Source organism: Aedes aegypti, chromosome 2 (assembly GCF_002204515.2).
Source record: "Aedes aegypti strain LVP_AGWG chromosome 2, AaegL5.0 Primary Assembly, whole genome shotgun sequence".
NCBI lineage: Eukaryota > Metazoa > Arthropoda > Insecta > Diptera > Culicidae > Aedes > Aedes aegypti.
In genome coordinates this window covers 252,889,478-252,906,304 of record NC_035108.1, presented here as the reverse complement: position 1 = coordinate 252,906,304, position 16,827 = coordinate 252,889,478, and the positions used below count along the sequence as shown (strand labels likewise).

The following is a 16,827-nucleotide window of genomic DNA, read 5'->3' as shown; positions in this document are numbered from 1 at the left end:
GATTTTTTTCAATACCATTATAATACCAAATTAAGGTATTGACAACTGAACAATACCTAATTTTGGTATGATACCAAAAAATGGTATGCATAAGTTATTGGGGAGTTATTTGTTCCTCCTCGGGTAGCCTTGGGTGTTTGACAGAACAGCAATGCTGTTACAATTTTAAATCCCATATACAGTGGCGCCTTTGTTTTGATGCGGTGAGCACTGACAAAACCTACATTCAATGATCCATTAAAAGATTCGAACTGCTACCCGACGTATTAACCCTCTAATACCCAAATTTTTATTTTCGATCTAAATTTCATTTTTCGTTATCTAAAATCGTTCTAAACACGTTTTGGGCAAAGATTTATTTTTATTCGTAAATTAATGAATTTTGGTTTTTGATTTTTATAATTTTCATTTTGAACATCCCTACGCTTTTTCATTTTTTCTCGAAGCCAGTCTTGGTTATTGATTTTTTGCAATAATAAAAATTTAAGTTTTTACGGAACTTTTGAAAATAATTAATTTTTATTTTTTTTCTGGAGCATATTTTATTTTCCATGTAACTAACGGAAAAACATTTTTGACATCATTTTAATACCACCAAGCTCTTTTTCGGTGATAGGTTGATCGTCGAAAAATATAAAAGGTACGATTTTTTATATTAAACGTTGAATGAACTCCAGGCATTTGTAGGTTATATAAGAATACAATTTTTAAAAAAAAATTCAAAAATACAAAAAGGTTACAAAAGTTATAAAAAACTTTCCTTACATGCGTGTTATGAACTGAGGTGTAAGCCAGAAATAAAATCATTTTAATTTCCGAGCTACGAAAAAATATACAAATTTCCAAAGTGTACCCTGTCTAAAGGCGGGGTTGGGTATTAGAGGGTTAAATTAGTTTGTGAATGAGCATGATTACGATCATTCCTATTGTTTTGATGATATCCCTGGAGAAATTCATGGGCGAATCTCTGTAGGCTTTTTTGAGGAATTCATGTAGCGATTTTCCTGAAGGAATCCCTGCGTTTATTCCTGAAGAAAACTATCAAGAAATCCCTATATGAATTCATAAAGTTATTTCTTGTAGAATCTGTTAATGAATTTCTAGTGAATTACTGGAGTAATCACAGAAGGCATTTCGGCAGAAACTCCTGGCGAAATTGATAAAAGAATCCCTGTAGAAATTTCCCTGCAAAAAAATCCCGGAATAGTCAATGGAGGAATGATTTGATTTGATTTTCTTTATTATAGAGGCTTTCAGCCTTAGGCGGGTTCACCTCTTAATGGAGGAATTCCTTGAGGAACGCCTGACAAAATTCCTGAACGAATTGATGAATGTATTTCTGGAGCCCTATCGGAACCGGTCTAAAGAATTTGGTAGCGAACAAAAGTTCTTCCTGGAGGAACCTCTGGCAAAACTGCTAGTAGAATTTCAGGAGAAATAGCTGTAGGGATTACGATGGAGATTATCTTGGAAGAATTTCTGGTAAAATCCTTGGAGGAATCTTCGAAAGAATTAGATGATAAACATGCTCTATCCCGGTTGGGACATAACGCCAGAAACAATAATTCCTGGTGTCAATTTATATCTGGGTGAAAAATCATTATTTTTAAGCGGTTCTCATGATGGCACTATACTGCCCATAAACGCATAATTGTCCCATGTGAATAGGAAATCCAGCAAACATGGGACTGACATGCATTTATTGGCAGTATATGATGGTCTGAAAATGTCGTTCCAGAGTCATAAGTCATTATTGACCATCAATGCATATTGCGTCATATTGTTTATAGCGCTGATTCTAGATGTCGCTGAAAGCTCTGAGCTTCTTTTAGCACAAAAACGGTCGTTTTCAAAAGTTAGGAAAAGTTAGAAAATTTCAGATTTCTATCGCTTTTTTCACAACTCTTTTACTGTGCCTATTAGCCAAAAATTACCCCAATGCACAAGGAAGGTTAAGCAGAAATCAGGCTGAAAAATTGAAAAGTGCATTCAATCTACCAAAACGAAGTACATGATTGCAGATAGAGATAGAGGTGCTTCAGTTTATTAACGTCATTTTGAACTAATTGGCGGAGCCCAGGGAAGATTGTACGTGACGGCCTTGGTGTTGCAAAAAATACTATATGAAAAAAATGGTTTCAAATTGATTAACAAACTGTAGTAATTGTCCTGGTATTGTTCTAATTTCATGTTGATAGAACATTCAACATGCCAGCTGCGTGAAAAATCTTCAAACTCGTTGCAGTCCTGCCCGGGATATTTTCTTTCCGTTCTATCGACAAATACACCGATTACTTAGCAATGCATTGCAAATTTATAAGCGACTCAGAGTGGAACAATTCTAAAACGAATGTGAGATCTTTAAACCAGACGAAAAGTTGCATCTTTTCCTTCCCGCAACTTCATATCTTTAAGGACATAATAAAACGTGCCTTCTCAAATGGAAAAGTAACGTTTGCTCTCAAGCGGTTTCCCAAAGCAAAAGCCTAAAATCTGCGATGTAAAAATAGGACGTTTCGAAAGTGCGGCGTGTTTAAAAACGTTTTGCTGTTCTCTACTACACTGTACTGTATTTTGTGATATGACTAAAATTTCACACGGACAGACGGACCCTTTCTTTATCTCGTTGGTATTGTAGGTAGTTAAAACCATTTGACTAGATCTATCGGATGTTAGAGGATCAATCTACGTACTATCAGAGACTACCAGAAGGCTTCCACGGGGGAAAGCCAATCCGTTCTCACTACATGTCGGATGTTGGAATGTGTAGAAAAATAGTTATTCTAGTAAAGTGTCGATTCTACTTTAACTCTAAATATAGATATTTCTGTAACTGCTGTTTTGAACGGTTTAATTCAAACGACCATTCGTTAAAACTGTTTGGTTGTAGAATCGAAATTTCTTAACATCTATAAAACCACGTTTCGATGTTTCAATTATTAGCGTCCCTTTGCGTTCGGTTAAAGATAAATTTGGATTTGAACTGCCTCCGGTTTGGTCCAAAATGCTCTCGGTAAGAAATATTAATTGAGACTAGATTGCTTCTTTGGCACCCTAACAGTCACACATTTTGTCGATCGTTTCAGAAAATGGAAGGTATTAAAGTGTTGTGTTTTTTCGTAATTGCGCAATTTTAACGTTAAAATCTTTCGCTTTATGTTGTCCTTAAGGGTGCTAGATTAAAAGTTCATCCGTCGAGGTGCCGCAAAAGTCGTTCGGGTTCTATCATTACCTTTTATATCCTCCAGTCCAGTCGGTACTCATCGGTTTTGAGTAGATGGGCCTGGATGTTCCATCCTTCGCACTGGGCCAGATTGAGGAACTCGTTCCACTTGTTCTGGATTTCCCAGTAGCGATCGCGCAGCTGATTCTTGTCCTGCAAGTAAGACGCCACGTAGAAGTACGACTTGATGATATCCAATGGCTTCGCGGTGAAGTGCAGATACACTCCAACGTAGTTCCGAGTTTCTGCGATCAGAAACTTGTCGCGGGAGTCGAAGCATGCCATCAGATTTTCCAGATCGTAACAAACCCGGTAGTATTGGGCAAGCTCTCGAGCAGAACAGCCTATCTTGACGCGGGCAGTCAATGTTACCGTTTGACCTATCGTAACCCGTTCCAGCTTATTGACCTGCTCTGGTGAGAGCATCGTTCCAGTTTTGAAGTATTCCTCCAGGGCAATCAGATAACGAGCTTCGTTAAATGTGCGCAAACAAACGGCTTTGACTGCTTTAATATTGGCGTAGATGTGCATCAGAGTAACAAATAGAAATAAGCCATATAAAACCCTGCAAAATACAAAAATTGAAACGTTACCACTGAAATCACATTTTAAAAATACCTTCGAGTTATGTAAAACCGTTATTAACGAATACATTACTACTTATTATGCACTCACCAATCGAAAGATATTGATATTCTTAAAATTTTGAATCTACTTAGAATTCATCTAAGCTTAACCACATATATTACGTCAGAGGTACATCAGGGATTTTTCTAAAAACGATCGATTGCCTCCAAGATTCTTAAGGTGAAGATGCATTGAAGCCAAAGCTTGAATTTTCAAGAGCTCAAATCTAGAGAATCGGACAACCGTTTGTACTGAAAGTTTAACTTACTGGTCACTGGTCACACGCTGGGGTCGACCGATTGATAAACATTTTCAGGGCGATCGGTTGTCAGGTTCTCTAGATTCGTGCTCTTGAAGATTCGAGGTTTGGCTGCATTTGCATCTGCATCATGCATCTTCACCTTAATCAAAACATCTTAACAATTCAATTAGTTATTTCTGCAGGGATTGCGAAATTATTGTTTGGGATTTTTCTCAAGATTTAAAGCAGGATTTTTTTTTCATGGTAACTCCAGTACTCCCTTGATTTTCAACGACAATCAAAACAAATGAGTACTAGTCAATAAATACTTTTTTGTCAGTAGCGATAGGGGTAGTACTGGGACTTTTAATCTGCCCTAAGCTTCTGCGCAACATTTGCTTTTATAAGCCTCTATTACATTCATCACACAGACGTTCCTATAAGCAATGTCGCTCGAATGGTTGCTGTGTACCCAATCAGTAATCAACCCTTGCCGTAGTTTTGCAGTCTAGTATTCCAGACCACTATGAAACTATGATAAGACCTGAAATGCTACTAAAGTGGCTGAAGTGAAGAAGGAAAGGTCCTCATTCCCCATTCCTCATTCATCAATCACTGTCACATAATTACCGTCAACGTACCATTACCCTCTAGTGCTCCACGCTTAAAGTTCAAAACGTAAGGTAATTTGAAAAAAATGTCCACAGTATGATTCAATTTGTCGATTTCAACCGTATAGTTTTCAAATTTGCTATGTGTAAACTTATCTTTTTTCAGTGTGCGCGGGCTACTGGAACATGAGCACTTTTGATTTCGACACTATAATTTATATAACCGATTATCACTCATTGACTTTCGTAATACACATCATATATGTATACTTTCCATTATATCGCTTCACTACTTTTATAATAATTCATTTTAATACCATTTATCGTTTGTCATTACTAAATACAGTCGACTCTCCACATCTCGATGTTTTACATCTCGATATTTCTCCCTATGTCGATGATTGCTTCGGTCCCTTCATTCTGCATACGATTTCTCTCTCCATATCTCGATATCCTCCTTATCTCGATATCTCCATATCTCGATGTGTTCCTGTTGATTTTTGTTCCCAATTTTCTCTCCATATGTCGATATGAACGTTATCAAAGGTCACTAGACCAGATTAAGTGATTCAGAACAATTTGAAAACTCGAAATGAAGTTTGTTTGTGTATTATTTTCCTAGTAACGGAGTGATTTTCAATCTAGTGTTCATTAAATCAATGTTCTTTGTCTCGATCTCTCCCTATCTCGATGGTTAAAAGATAATCAAACTACAATTTAGTACCTACTACGATTAAAAAATTTACAGTAGAAAAAAATTACTTTCAATTTTACTGCACTCGCTGTCATTATGAGCACTTTTATTATGAATTTGTTAAGAATTTGGCAATAGTTTTTATATTCAGAGAAATGATTGCAGAATATATTACCGTTTTGATTCGAAGTGTCCGGATGCTTCGAATCCCGGACACCAGCCTTAAATCACCCAAATTTTTTTTCCGACAACTTTCATGCATGGAGAATGTAAAAGACATCTTAGTTATGGATTCTAGAGGAAAAAAAAATCGGAATTCGGTACAAAAACACTGTAAAAAGGCCAGCGTCCGACAGTTCGAAGCAGCACGGTATTACTTTGAGCTCGAGCTTGAGCTTGATTGGCCGCCCGCGGATGCTACTCCAGTATCGCCAGATCAGCTGCACTTACACAAGGAACCAACCGAATGACTGTTTGGGACTAACAGGTATCCTCAGTGTATAAGTGCTGGTAAACTTCTATTTTTAGCGCCAATGGTGCCTGCCACGTCAGAATGCAGACCAATGTGGGGAAGGGGGAGGAATTGATGATGCATTATACTGGCTCCCACGTAGACCGTATATACCACTGCATCTAAGCCAGTTCATACGGGTGTGTATGGATTGGGGGAAAGGCATGGCACAGAGGTTTGCTTTTGTGGTTAGCAGACTGCCTATGTATCAGGCGTAAGGAAAGGCATGCGCGTGGATGAATGGAAGCGTTAGGGAAACGGTTTCTTGTCCGTCTCTGGTTCTAGCGTTTGTTATCAACGAATAATTTGAGTGTGATAGATTTAGAATGGAAGATAGAAGCAAATGAGAGATATAGAACTACAAAGTAAGAGGAAAGGGATGGATCTGGGATTGAACCCATGACCTTCTGCTTATGAAGCAGAAGCGGTAGCCATCAGACCACCAACCTCGTTATAAGCAGTACGGTATTATCATCTAGTTACCTTTGGTCGGTGATGCGATCCATGGATAAGGAGGAAAATACAACTTATACTTAAAGCTAGTTTTATACAGTGGCGATTCCCTAACCTCAAATCTACCTGTTCCACGATTAGAAATTCTTGAATTTCAGCAACAAATTTGCATGGAATGAGTAGAGATTTGTTGGAAAGGACGATTTTAATAATTAACTTTTAGACTTATAATCTAAATTTGCCAAAATAGTCATTTTTAGAGTCGTAGAACAGGTAGAAAGTGAGGTTACGAGTCGCCACTGGTTTTATATTTTTGTATCGAGAAGTTTTTGGTAGAAGATTTAAAAAAATACGTCAACATCTATAATGTTGAACCATTCAAAAGAAGTTTTTATTAATTACGAAAAGAGAAAAATATATGTATATATTTTTAATTATATGAATTAGGAATAATACCGACACTTGCAGTGACAAACCATACATTGTTTGTTTGAATATTACATAAAAGTACCGCTTTTATGAAAAAATGTGTTGTCATAAGCATGAAACGAGCTCATGACATAACACACCACGTTAAAACAACTCAAATGTGGGTTAATTAGACACGGAAAATAAAGTGGGTGTAAAATACACTCCACATAAAAATTACAGAAAATGCGGTAATTGTAACCACAGGTTACAAATACTAAGTAGTTTCTATCGTTTCCCACAAAAATTGTATGGCAAATTGATAAGCCGTTTCATTCAGTTACTTACGACGTTTTTGTACCAATGTAAAATCGACTCAAGTAGTGTTTTCTTTTGATTCGTGGTTAAGCCACTTTGTCTCTTCATACAACGGAGCGGTGAAAGTAATGGTTAGGTTGAAAATCTTACTTACGCCGTTTTGTAAATCCTGAAATTAAACGTTCTAAAAGTGAACAATCGAGTTGGTATAAATTAGAGCGTGTAGAATTCCGTCTGCGAAACACGTAGGGTTGAAAAAGTAAGTTTGTGTACTTTTCTGGCTTGAGTCTGTTTGAATAAGTTTTCGAAATTTGACGTTTGTCTCGTTACACGAACGAACCATGTAGCCGAAGGCGACATTAAACGGCTGTTAAATTTCCAGTGATCACGGTTCCTTTTATGTTTGCTCTTAGCAGTTTTCTACTTCGTCACTTCTGCCCACTTCAATATAGTTATGAGAGTAAATTTATAAAAGTTACAAATTTGGCAGATAAATCTATGAGATAATAACTGTGAAAGTGCTGATTGACCACTAAGCTGTGATGCAGGCTTTGTTCAAGTTGGGACGTAATACCACAAAAGAAGATGTTGAAGAAATGGTCAAAACAAAATTTGGTGGAATCAATGAGGAATCTCTACCATAGCATAGCATTAGCGATTTGTACCGTGGGTGGCTGAACAATGCACAAGTCTATTGACTTTACTGGAGAAATCTGTGGCAGAAGTGCGGAACCAGTGAAAGAAAAATCTTGGAATAGTGCCTAGGTTTTTAGAGTAGTCCCAGTAGAATTTACAGAAGGAGTTAGATTTCCTGGAGCAAATTTTATAAAAAATACTGTATACATCTCTGTGCATGGAAAATTCATGGAGGATTTTTTGGATGAATTTCAAGCAAATTTTGTAAGAAATTTCTAGGAGAATGCCTGTAAAAATAGAAACTAGAGACATGCATTAAAATAGTGACCAAGTCCTTAAAAAGAGACCGTCTACCGACCCAGAAACCTGATGATTATTCGATTTGTTTCGGAATTATGATACTTTAAGGCAATTATTCCAAACGTAAGAATCACTTCCAAAAAATAGGTGAAAATCTTCAAAGCACTATAACTTTCGTTTTACTCGACAGCATGGCATACAAAATTAACAAGACAGTCTCTTTACTAGTATAAACTTAAAATTTGATTGTGAACATGTGATGTCATTCCTATAGTAGCATATACTATTCGAACAACTAGATCATTTTTTTCACAAATTTGTTCGGGGTGGATAGGAATGACGTCGCCAAGCAGCTTTCAGGTTTCGGAATATGTCACCTGTCTAATACTGTACACCGTGCTCGAGAGGAAGCTAGGATGCCATATATGTCGAGTGGTAAGGGCAGAATTTGTGATATTTTTTTGTTTCGTTAATAACGGTTCGATTTTGAGACACACCCGTGACCTTACCTTTGATCCTGAACATGCGTCAGCAGAAAGAGACCAACGAACGAAGCTATTAAATTGACACACGTTTCCTGTGCACTATCCTTCGAGGCCACATCGGCCAGGTTGCCTCTGATGGCATGATGCTGCGTCAAAGCGGACCTCGTGGCCCCTCCCGCCACTCCGACGATGGCCTTCATCGTGGTCGTAGCACACAAAATGAACGTCGACGCCTTCGGGTAGTACGGTAACACGAACAGGTCGATACTCATTGCCAAGTCGTTCAAAACATCCGCTCGAATACGCCACTTTTTGGAATCGATATCCAGCTCCGTCCTAGAAAGTAATGCATTCGATTAAAATATCCTTCTGGACAAGGGTTACTACAAAACGTTACCCTTTCCACCAGGCGAAGATAATGCGCCCAAAGTGCCCCATTCCATCCTTGAGCACCCAAGTAATGGTGGCGGAGAGTGGATTGGCCACGTCACTTCCCACTCCGACTCCCTTCAATATCGCATGTGTGGTCAGCGTACCTTCAGGGAAGATTAATGAACATCATCATTGCCATAGCGCATCACCATCCCTTCGAGAACCACTTACCGCTAATCGTGCTACAGAATGCCTGCACCGTGTCCCACTTTTGGTACGCCAGATAATCGCCACTCACACTGTCCGGATAGCCAGCCGGCAGGAACAGATTTTGAAAAAACCGACGCAAGCTCAATCGCCTCCGCAGTTTTGGTTTCTCACCTTTAACATTCACCCGTACGACTGCATCTTGGTCTACAAGAAAGGAAGAAACATAAATATTTGATTAGGCTCATCGCAAATCATTCCGCAGTACGCGGCATTAAATATTAACGTCCATAAAACCACACTTCTCCCCTATAATAGAACACAAAACGTACAGTGACTCCAACTCACATTCGTACAGGACCAAGGGATTGCTAAGAGGATTCTTTTCTGTTGCCTCTTAGGGCCCATTCACAAATTTCATAACGCTGAAGTGGGTGGGTGGGTGTTCTAACGATGTTACGGTTCATACAAAAACAGAAAAATAATAATACAAAAAGCGTCACAAGGGGGTGGGTGGGTGTTCGAAACGACCAATTTTAGCGTTATGAAATATATGAACAAGCCCTTATGGCCCAAGTAAAAATTGTGCAAAAATCAAAACTGAAAAAGCAGTTTTCTCTTTTTAAATAGTCAAATCGAAGAAAATAAAAACAAACAGCTCTTTCATTTGCCAAATAAAAAGGGTGTGTGTTTTTATTTTCATCAATTTGTTGTTTTGAAAAGATAAAACTGCTTTTCAGTTCTGACTTTTGTGTAATTTCTTGCACCTTAAAAAACGATAGGGGAGCTCACCCATACGAATGAGCGCATCAACAAAGTAGCTAATGGTGCGAATGTGGCGAAATGAACCACGGTACACAAATTCAACGCATTACTTGCGTTTCATTCTACACTTCTCTTTTTGTCTGTTATCTATGGTTTGATTATCCGGAGAAACATTTGCATTTCTGCAGCTCATAACCATCATAAGCTTTTTTTTTGTTTTATTCCTTATGTTTTATTTGAAATGCACTCTGTGCTTATGGCCGCCACTGTGCCGGAATCATAGTTCTTCTTTATCGACACAGATTCTATTTTTTTAACTATTCTTTATTTACATCACTCTCTTCTACTCTTTTACTCTCACACTGAGCAGGTAGGAGAGTGCTATGCTGTTCGTCCAATCAATTTCCATATAATTCATAGTCCATTGCTCTTGCTGAGTCGTTTGTCGTTTGAGGCTAGCCGCCTTCGAATAGGGTTACTTTGTCTCAGTCATCATCTGATACTGACGGAGGATGGATGTGCTCCCCAAAGCACGGTCCTCCGTGCGGCGTCTCCTGGTAGCTGGACAGGTTTTTTTTTGTGGAGGAGCTGGGAATCGAATCCATGACCTTCCGCTTATGAAGCGAAATGCGTAACCTCACGGCTACGGACCCCTCTATCATCAGCTTTAGCAGATTTCGTTGCGCTTCATGCGTTTTGTACTGTTTTTTTCTCGTAGGAAAAGGTAAACATTCGAAAAATATAGGTGTGTGCGTGGAATTTGACTCTGGAGTATAAATTATGCTCCGGATAAGGAGGCACAGCTCAATCTGTCAAATTCCATAGTGAAAAAATAGGACGTCATCCCTCTGTACAGGACACTGTTTTCATATCAAGTTGATAAAAAACCATTAGGGATAGTACACAAATTATGTCACGCTAAATTTCAACTTTTCTGATCCCCTCGCCCCCTTTGTCACGTTTTTTGTATGAGTCCTCCAATTTTTTTGTAAGGCTTGTCACGCTTGGCTTGGCTAGATAATGTGCTATTATACTGCATGTTGTATATATATTTTCAAAATTTTTGGAAGATCATTGTTTAGAATGCAATAGTAATAAGTAGCTTTGAAACTTCTCATGTCTACAGCCGAACCTTTTTTGTCATCTATATTCTCGATGATGGAATTCATAGAAATACGTTTTACTATTGGCTGAATTCGCTTGATTCATTTGTAGTCATAATGTTTATAAGAAAACCAAATGGTTAAGCTATTAAGTAGGATTACCAACTTTATAACAAGATTCGAGATTTTGGGATCAATTATTGTCATTTAGAGTCTAAATGACAATAATTGATCCCAAAATCTAAATTTTAGACAAAGTTTTACGCTAATTGGCTGTTGAATAGAAAAGTAACTGCCTATCATGATACGTGGGGAATTACTTGTCTAAAATGGTCAAGAAAATCATTTGTTTTAATCGCAGTTCGCAGTTGAGAAGAAATGTAATTTCAAATGGAGCTCGCTGTAGAAAATTTGTTGACCCCTTTGGTCAAGGAATTTCTTTACTTTTCTTTTGGAAAACAGCACACTTTGCTCTACGGTTCGACTAAAAGCTAATTAGCATTGATTTGCAACTAGCAAAGTATCAGTTGGCTTCAATGATACCTTGGATACTTTCCTGAGGATTGCTGTTTGTTGCAATGAATTCAAAGCGTTCTCTTCCTCAAACATGAATGTTAGCTTCCATGATAAAATAATTTTCAATGTACAATGTTTTCTTCCTTTTCTTCTTATTGATCGCCAAGTGTAAAACCAGTTGAATCAGCTGAAGAAGTTTGGCGCTTAATATCGAAATCCTTAACATCTTATCGATTCTTATATCTATAGTTTTGTTGTTTAAAGCTATGTATGCTGTTCCGCTCAAGAAAAGTAAAGAAATTTCTTGACTAAATAAGTCAAGAAATTTCCTACAGAGAGCCCCATTTGAAATGACATTTCTTCTCAACTGCGTACTGCGATCAGAAAAATGTGATTTTCTGGACCATTTCTGGGAAGAAATTTCCCACGCATCGAGATAGGTGATTCCTTTTCTTGTCAGTAGCAAACCAGGCTTAAGCAATGATCTTGAATGATAATATGAATCATTATTACTGGAAAATGTTGTGTATAAGAATTTTATACAATTTATATCAATTCTGTTCAAATACTTGATTCAAACGAACTGTCTTATCATTACCGATAGTTCTGCATTTTTGTAAACTGCATGTTATTCAAAAACATGAAGTTATTTGAGAAAAAAAAGAGATAAAACTTGCTTCTATCGACAATGAGTTATCGATGATGTATAGGTTGGTAGAAATTTTTATCATTCATTTATCATCATTTTTATAATTATTTTTTAACACCACAATTTAGGTTGAAAACTCTCACATTTCTCTCTGTGCTTGTGATGCAAGTTTGAGAAAATCTTCAAAGACTAAATACAAAGAAAGTCTCAATAGTTTATGAAAAAATATACATGTTAAATCAATGAATAGTTAAAAATTGTTGTTGATTTCAAGCTCGATTCTTTTTTTTACCGAGTTCGGTTAAACTTGCGTAAAGTGAGACCTTCTACATCTTTTCTAGTTTGCTCAATCGTTATGTTTACTTCAAAATTAGTTTTTTTTTCGATTTTGTGTAGTAATTCATGTGTTATCATTTTATCAATAACACTATTATATTCATGAACAAGGTACCATCCGTCTTGCTTACTTCGAACAGCTGTAATCGTATGAATTTGAGGAGCTTTATTGAAAAAAAGCACATTTCAATCCTTCAATTTGATGATGGCCACGTAGACTTTAACTATAACAGAAAATTAATATTCAATCTTTTCCGTTAAGAAATTGGGATAAATTGAGATTAATCCACTAGTAAAACTATTATTAAACAATGAATTTACTATTGAAAATCACTTTATTTTTATTTTAAACTGATTTCGAAAAATCTGATCAGTTTTGAACATTGTTTGTTTAAGTACTCTCCATAAAAACACTTTTTTCGTAGAGAAATTGTCGATTAAAGTCGTGGGGAGAAAGGGTTAAAACTCTAGTTCAAACATAGTTAATGTGTAAAATGAATTCAAATTTTATTTTTATTTTAAATCATTGACTTCTATGCTACATCATCTGATTGTTTAAAAAAACTGTCTTGCAAATATACTTATTAAAAAAAAAGCGATTTCTGTTGTTCGTTGGGTAACCAGACCTTACATGAGGTAGTGTTCAATTCAGCGGGGTACGGTAACCATTAAATTTTAATTTAATGATTAAATTAGTTTATACCACTATTCACTGATAATTATTATAAATTGCATTTGAAACTGGACTCCCATAATAGCGGAATCATAGATAGGGGTGATCGGTCAATATGGGCCACCTAAGGAAAACGTCATGAAATGTATAAAAAAATAGCAAAAATTATCGTTTAAATACAAGTGACTTATTCTATAAACTATTTTCTTCCATGTTATGTCAATAAAATTAATGTTAATATAAACTTGAAAATTATTTTAGGAACGTTTTTGAAAACCATGTTTGTCTGCGTGTTCACCAACCATATGGGGCATTATGAGCCACCTCATTCAATCGTATGATTTTTATTTAAAACAATGTAGAGAAGAGCTAATGATTAACAGTAAATTATTGGAAAGGGAATTTAAGTAGCTTTGCTTGAAATTGTTAATTCTAGCGGCTTATTTTGAAAGATACATGACACATAGTAAACATACCATGTAATTGTAGTATTAAAATGCAACACTTGGTTCAACCTATTTTCTAGCTAATTGTTTCTCTTGTAATGGTGCACCAAGACGAATATACAGTAGAAAAAAACATAATTTAGTATACTTAGGCAATGCTATTTCATGTTCAACACACCGTTTTTTACCTAGGTGGCTCATTTGCCCCGCCATTTCACTTTTTAAATAATATTCTATTTTCCAATAATTTTGTTTACGAACAAATCTAATTTCGCGCACGAACTGTTCAGTATTATCAGAAGATTCAATGGATTGGTAAAATTTACACGAATAATGAATATAATTGTCTCAAAGCCTTAATTGAAAGCGGGCGCTGAATATTCCACAACGGCAACTACGGCACTACCCGTTCCTGGCCATACCGTACCACAGAACAAATCATGGACAGAATGCGTGTCTTCGTGTGTTTAACGTCAAAAGCAATGTATTGGATTTTAACTTATCCAAGAGTGTATTTCGTGGTAGAATTAGAGATAATATTTAAAATACGTAGTACAGTAATTCTCTGTCTGGGCCTTCCTTAGCCGAGCGGTTAGAGTCCGCGGCTACAAAGCAAAGCCATGCGGAAGGTGTCTTGGTTCGAATCCCGGTCGGTCCAGGATCTTTGCGTAAAGGAAATTTCCTTGACTTCCCTGGGCATAGAGTATCATCGTACCTACCTGCCACACGATATATGAATGCGAAAATGGCAACTTTGGCAAAGAAAGCTCTTAGTTAAGGCTAAGTAGCCCGTCATTAGTTTTGGCAACAATGATGACTTTTCAGCTTGCATTTCAAAGTGATAAAACTCAGTCTTAATAGTTTATATTGACTTGAAAATGTATCACTGCACGCGCTAACATGCATAAAGTATGCTGATACTTTTTCAGCTGTGTCAGTGCAAAACCAACTGATTTTCTTTGATTCGAAATAGTGAGATGAATTAGCAACAATCATCAACGGCGCGTACAAATTTCAATGACGGCCTACTTCGCCTTAATAACTGTGGAATTGCTCATAAGAACACTAATCTGAGAAGCAGGCTCTGTCCCAGTGAGGACGTTAATGCCAAGAAGAAGAATAAGAAGAAGAAGTACAGTAATTCAGTCTGTGTGACTTCATGTAAAAGACGGTGAAAATAAAATATTAATAATCAATAAGATTTAGTATGGTGGCTAATATTACCTTGTAGGGAGGAACATTTCGCCCCGTGTAATGTAAAATCACACACAAAATAGTGTTTTTCAAAAATGTCTCCAAGACAAATGTGGAATGAAGGAGATACTTCAAACTACAAATTAATCTTATGGGACGATTAAATTATATTGTGTTTCTATGCTTTCAAGAACTTTTGCTTAGGTGGACCATACTGCTACTATCGACCCTACCTATGCGAATATTGGATTGAATCAAAAATTGATTAAAGACACACACACACATTCAATATAACTCCAAAGCAAAGGAATTGCAATGGATACATTTCACAAACTGGAAGTGAAAACAGTGCCCCTTGTTACTTGGTTATCATCATCTGATAAGTCTTTTTCTCTTATTAGCAGGTGAAATCAACTCACCTGTAAAAAATCTGTACTGAAATGTAATATGTTGTTAACAAAATGTTAATAAAATCTTAGATTTGTTTTACCAAATTAGGATGATAGTGTTGTCTAATAACACAGAACACCTAGATAGAAGAAATAATGAATGTAATGTTTGGAATAATACTAATAAAGAAATTAAAAAAAAAATCATCTGATAAGATAACTGGGCTGAATTAACAGCCAACATAACATTTGTTTGTCTAATAATAAAGTAACAATAAATTCTGTTTCACTGAGTTCAAGTTGATAGCAAAATATGTATCATCATTTTTATCTTTTCAAGTGGGTATGTGTACCAGTTATGGACATAATGGTTCCCTATTTCGCCATACGTGATAGTTTGATTATTTTCATATTTTTCATCATTCTGTGTGTTTTAGTAGTTTGATATCAAATGAATCTTGATGTTAAAACATTCAAAAATATTCAAAATGTGAAAGTTTTCGAGCAAACCCATATGACCAAATAGGGAACCACTATAGCCATAACTGGTACACTTTCCCAAATCACAGAAAATTTTCTGGTTCTGGTTTAAACTTGGGCTTCAAACAATTTTTAAAAATGTTGTGTGATGGAAAGTCTACTTTGTCTATTAACACGCGCTTTATGAAAATGTCATGGAAAAGATGTGTGATAAGTTATCATATATTGTTATCAACCTGTTAACAAACATGTCTGTCACGGATACAACAGAAAAACAGAATATAAAAGTGATAACAGTGATAATGAAAGTTATCAATTTGATATCGTCCAGTTATCCGACTTTGCTTGGGTGTCCTGTACGAATATGAAATTGAGCCACTGTATTCACTTACTATCGGGAGTCACGTAAAGCACTTCCTCCCCCGTGGATCCGTACTGCTCACGGAAGTGGATCTTCATGGTGGTCCCCGGGAACCGTTTGCACCGTCGCACAGCTGTCGTTGGATACCGGTAATTCAGTTCGATTTGAGGCGTTTCAACGAGGAATAAAATCCGAAAAACATCGGCAAAACCAAACAGAAAAACTTTTTTTACGTGGAACCGACGACCGAACGAACGCGAATGAATGAAAAGATTGTTGATTTTTTATGCTTTGCTGCTGTCACTTTCATGTTTGTTTGTTGTGGCAACTGGATGGCTGCGTGCTGACCAAGACACTCTAATCAAAATCGAGTCAGGTCGATCCAAACACGGAAAATGCTGATCTAAACACGCTAAAGCTAAGTATGCTGTTTCGGTCAAAATAAGTAAAAATTTCTTTGAAAGACATGTTCAAAGAAATTTTCAACAGCGAGCTCCATTTAAAATTAAAAATGATTCCCCACGCATCAAATAAGGCGATAACTTTTATTTCCGGTTCGTAGTCCTCAGTTCTCTGATTCTACGCTGTAAGGAAGTAATAAGATACTACACTGAGATGAATCTGCCTGTTAAATTTATATGCATTGCACATATATTTTTGCAATCAAGCTTTGCACTTGTACTTTATTAGTCTTGCACATAAATTTGGGAATGTTGTCCATATTGGAATTTATGTGCAGCGCAAATACATAACAAATGCCTGTAAACTAGATTTTATTAGGTTTATTAATGCATTGTATTTGTGGGCATAATTAATCAATAACGCTGCA

The 16,827-nt window shown here is 36.6% G+C and overlaps 1 protein-coding gene across 1 annotated transcript; it reads right to left on the bottom strand.

The window, feature by feature from the left end:
• Positions 1-2,291: 2,291 nt before the first annotated feature.
• On the bottom strand, positions 2,292-16,289 carry LOC5568223 (RUS1 family protein C16orf58 homolog). Its single transcript, XM_001652105.2, has 5 exons — positions 16,030-16,289; positions 9,111-9,293; positions 8,905-9,043; positions 8,532-8,843; positions 2,292-3,788 (listed from the first exon to the last, which is right to left on the bottom strand). The coding sequence occupies exons 1-5, from the start codon at positions 16,094-16,096 to the stop codon at positions 3,236-3,238; spliced, it is 1,254 nt and encodes a 417-aa protein (XP_001652155.2). The 5' UTR covers positions 16,097-16,289; the 3' UTR covers positions 2,292-3,235.
• Between the last annotated feature and the right edge of the window lie 538 nt (positions 16,290-16,827).